The following is a 4,097-nucleotide window of genomic DNA, read 5'->3' on the forward strand; positions in this document are numbered from 1 at the left end:
AAATACACCAGAGAATGATATTACCAACTGTACACATTCTTCATACAAAAATTAAGTGCACTGACATACTAATTGCAAGGTTTTTTTGTTTTTGTTATCAATAAATAACAAATTCCCAATAGACCTAATGTGTTAAAAATAGAATTGCAAGGAAACAGGTACAAACTACTGTTTTTCAAGACCTAATATGAATATTGCTGGAGTCCGGACACAAAAGTCATATAATCTGTAACATTCTCAATTTTCAATTGCATAAAAGCATGATGCTACGAACTTGTGTTTCACATTTTGCACTTTTCAGGTTCTAACATTTTGGATCATGGAATTTCTCCTTCACAGGTTGCTGAGAGAAGTTTTGATACAGTTACAAAAATATTCTCTTTAATATGAGGAATACTGCATCCGACAGACTGGGACTATTTGCAATAAGAGCATATAACACTTACAATTGCTTGTAGGAAAAACTAGTACACAATATGGCAAGGCTTTGAATAGTTCATTTTGTATTATCTACAGTCTATAGCTTTATATGTGTATATTCTGTAGGATGCGACCGTTACATTTCTATGTGAAGAAGTCTGCCTTCTATACAGTTAACATTAATATAATTCATAAGTATTTTGAAATAGGGACACTTTTTAACAAACTGTGACAAGAAAACTTACTACAAAATATTCTATTACAAATCATACAATTACTATTCTTTGTTTGCCGACATCAACTGCAACCAGCCACGTCATTAGAAGCTAGTCAATCCATGAGGCTCCCACCACTTTGGCCACGAATGCCCATTTATCGGCGTTCTCATCAATCTACAAAAGAACCAGAATTTGATGCAATCATTTTGAAAAATCACATGTATAGATTAAAGGTCTCTTATAGATTGTTTAGATTACGTTTAGATTACAGAATTATACTATTTGAACCCTTCTCTAAATTTGGTGAAATTCAGTGGATAAGCCGAAGTGCAAATAGAGTGGAAAGAAAAGAACACGTACCACTTTTTGGGTTGGCCTGCCTCCCCCATGACCGGCTTTTGTATCAATTCGACCAATAATTGGATTGGTTTGCGGGTTATGTGCCACACTATTGCATAAAATATGTTGCAGTGTCTGTAACCACTCAATAGAGATTTCTCAGATTAACATATAGCTATAGACAATCTCCAAACAAAATGAATTGCTCATTTTACCAACAAGATAAAACAGATTTAAAGAAGTTCAAATCCTGGTGTATTGCCCAATAACATTAAGATTATGCATCTTCAACACGAGGAAAACCCATGAATTGGTTTGAAAAACTGAAAATACAAAAAACATTGCTAGCATATTCTAATTTGCAATACTGACAATAATTTTTAACCAGGAATGCACAATCAAATTTACATGCGTGTTTTTGCGTGTTTTTACAGATATGATTGTTTCTTTTTTAAACCGAGAGTGCAAAAGCAGGCTTGCAGGCATATTAGTTAATAACTACGATTTGATGAAATGCTGAGGTGTTCCTCCTTCCTTGACGTTTTAGGGTAAAAACAACGGATTTCCATGCATACTTTTCCAGAACTTGCACAATAAATTGTTCTGCATGATAATACAGATACTAAGTTTGCACGTATACTTCTGATTTGAATGGCTTACATCGCAATCACATCAAACTTTGCCCAAGATGAACAATTTGTGTGCTTAGCTACTCTAAGATTATGGGAAAACACATATTAACAACTCAAGAAATATATTTAGATCAGACTGGTTGCCTCTAAGGAACTTAAGTAAAACCGTCAACAATTATCTGTGCACTAGATCCTCAACATTATTTTGCCTTTAAAAAATCCACTCCCATTTGTAACATCAATATTTTGTGGTACTAATTTGTGCAAGGAAAGCAAGAGAGAAATTAAACAAGAACTGCAAGCCAAACTGGTGTAAAAGCTTTGAGAGTCAAAATATTGGATCTGAAGTACTTACTGTAAGAAACTTCAAAGAATGAAGCGGCACAATTCGATCATCATGATCAGCTGTCAATAACATCATAGAGGGATATTGAATACCATGTCCCACAAGCTCTTCCCATGACCTCTTTACATTATGCAATGGCGAGTATCTACAGTTGCAGGTCATTTGCGGAAGGGAAAGTTACCAGATTAGTATATTTTAAAAAAAAATTAACTAGTAATCACTACAGATGCTTGATTTTTGTTCTTAGTTAATAAGCCAATGAAATTCTTCTTCCTTGTCTGAACATCCAAAATTTGTAGTCCATGCATGTCCTGCAGAATTATGAATGTTCGTTAAATTCCTTAGCAGCAACCAAATGCAGATGCCATAACTAAGAAGGTGCATTATAGGCATACTAATTGCTTTGTGGTATATCCCAATGTAAATCTTATTTAAACTACATTTATGGAATGTTTATCGTTCAAGACATACCAATAGTATATTTATGGAAGCGTAACATGTCCATAACCCCAACATGTACCAGCACACAACCAAATAAGTTAGGCCTCTGTTTTTAGGAAAATAAGAGAGAATATCAAGCTTTCAGTCCCACATCATTTGTTTCGAAAACAAGAAACGACAAAAAAAAATTATTGAGGGTAATGCGAGGAACATTAAATTGGTCTGAAAATACCTGGTTCATGCAAGCAGCAATGAGTCCTCCTCCATTACTGCCTCCCTCAATACACAACTTCTTAGGTTGTGTATAACCCTCTGATACAAGGAATTCAGCAGCTGTAATGAAGTCATCAAAACAATTTTGTTTATTTGCAAGAGTGCCCGCTTGATGCCATTCTTCTCCATATTCACCACCCCCACGAATGTTTGCAACAGCAAATAGTGCTCCTAACTGCCTTAAAGGGGCAATACGAGTAGCACTAAAGTGTGGAGTTATGCTGATGTTAAAGCCCCCATAACCATATAGCACTGTCAGATGAGAACCATCAAGAATGGTATTTTTCTTGCATACAATGAACATTGGTATTTGGGTTCCATCTTTGCTAGGAACAAAGACCTAGTATTTAATTTAAAGTAGATTAGAAATGAATAAAATGCATAAGGTAAATATTAATAAAAATTGATTTCAATGCATTCTTCCCCTTAATTAAGGATTCCATAGTGACATAATGGAACAATTTGGTACTAACTCTTAAAGGGCAAAATAAAAGTTTGTTGGATGATCGTTACATCATTACTATTTTTAGTCTTCTCTCCCACTGAATGTTGTGTAGTAATTTGCTAGTTTTAGTCTTTGCTTGAGTTTGTAATATTGCTGTAGTTTTTGAGTCAAACTCATTGACTCATATTTCAAGATAGTGGTTTACACAGACCCATCTTTCATGACAATGAATAGAACATTTAGCAATCAATTGCATCTAACACTTAAACAGCAAAAGAAAAGTTCATTAGGTGACTGTTCAATCATAACTGTTTTTAGTTTTTTGCTCTAGTGTATGCTTTGACTGGTCTTCATACTTAACAGTTGTCAAGTAATTTGCTATTTTTTAGTCTTTGCTTGAGTTTTTCGTATTGCTATCAGAATTGGATGATGCTAGAGGATGATGATTTTTTGTGTCATTTTCATCATGCTCTTCTTGAGTTGCATGTAGAAGAAGGAGCCCTTATTTGTCCAAAAATTGGGAGGAGATTTCCAGTCACCAAGAGTATTCCAAACATGTTGCTCAATGAAGACGAGGTGTAAATTTTGTGTATAAAACAAGTGAGGTAAAAAATAGAGCAAAGATTAACATAATCTCAATTAGGGAATGGCTCACGAATGGTGGTGTTGCAGGATAATCATCCATGCACACAAATCTATCACTATCTTAGAAGATTTTTGGATGAATTTATTGGATTGACTCGGAAGGAATGATCCTAAATTTTATTATAGAGAGTGAGCCCAATTGAAATACAATTGATCCATAGAAGACTGTGTGACTGTTAGGAGTCACAGTACAAGATGTTTCAGGAAGAAGAAGCATATTAATTCTCATCGAAGGGTTAGTTGAACCTCTAATGGGCTTATCCTTTGATCCAATAACACTTTAGGATGTAGTCAAAAAGTCCCTAGAGCCAAAGAACAAATTCATTTCTGTAGCAACT

At 34.6% G+C, this 4,097-nt stretch overlaps 1 protein-coding gene across 1 annotated transcript; it reads right to left on the reverse strand.

Moving 5' to 3' along the window:
* Positions 1 to 746: 746 nt before the first annotated feature.
* LOC149548444 (uncharacterized) lies at positions 747 to 3,799 on the reverse strand. The gene is made up of 7 exons (XM_089794259.1): positions 3,770 to 3,799; positions 2,629 to 3,009; positions 2,427 to 2,502; positions 2,208 to 2,266; positions 1,965 to 2,105; positions 999 to 1,112; positions 747 to 812 (listed from the first exon to the last, which is right to left on the reverse strand). Exons 1-7 carry the CDS (start codon positions 3,797 to 3,799, stop codon positions 747 to 749), a joined length of 867 nt encoding a protein of 288 aa, XP_089650385.1.
* Positions 3,800 to 4,097: the final 298 nt, after the last annotated feature.

Source organism: Cupressus sempervirens, chromosome 7, assembly GCF_028749045.1.
Source record: "Cupressus sempervirens isolate cs-2001-9-10 chromosome 7, ASM2874904v1, whole genome shotgun sequence".
Lineage (NCBI taxonomy): Eukaryota > Viridiplantae > Streptophyta > Pinopsida > Cupressales > Cupressaceae > Cupressus > Cupressus sempervirens.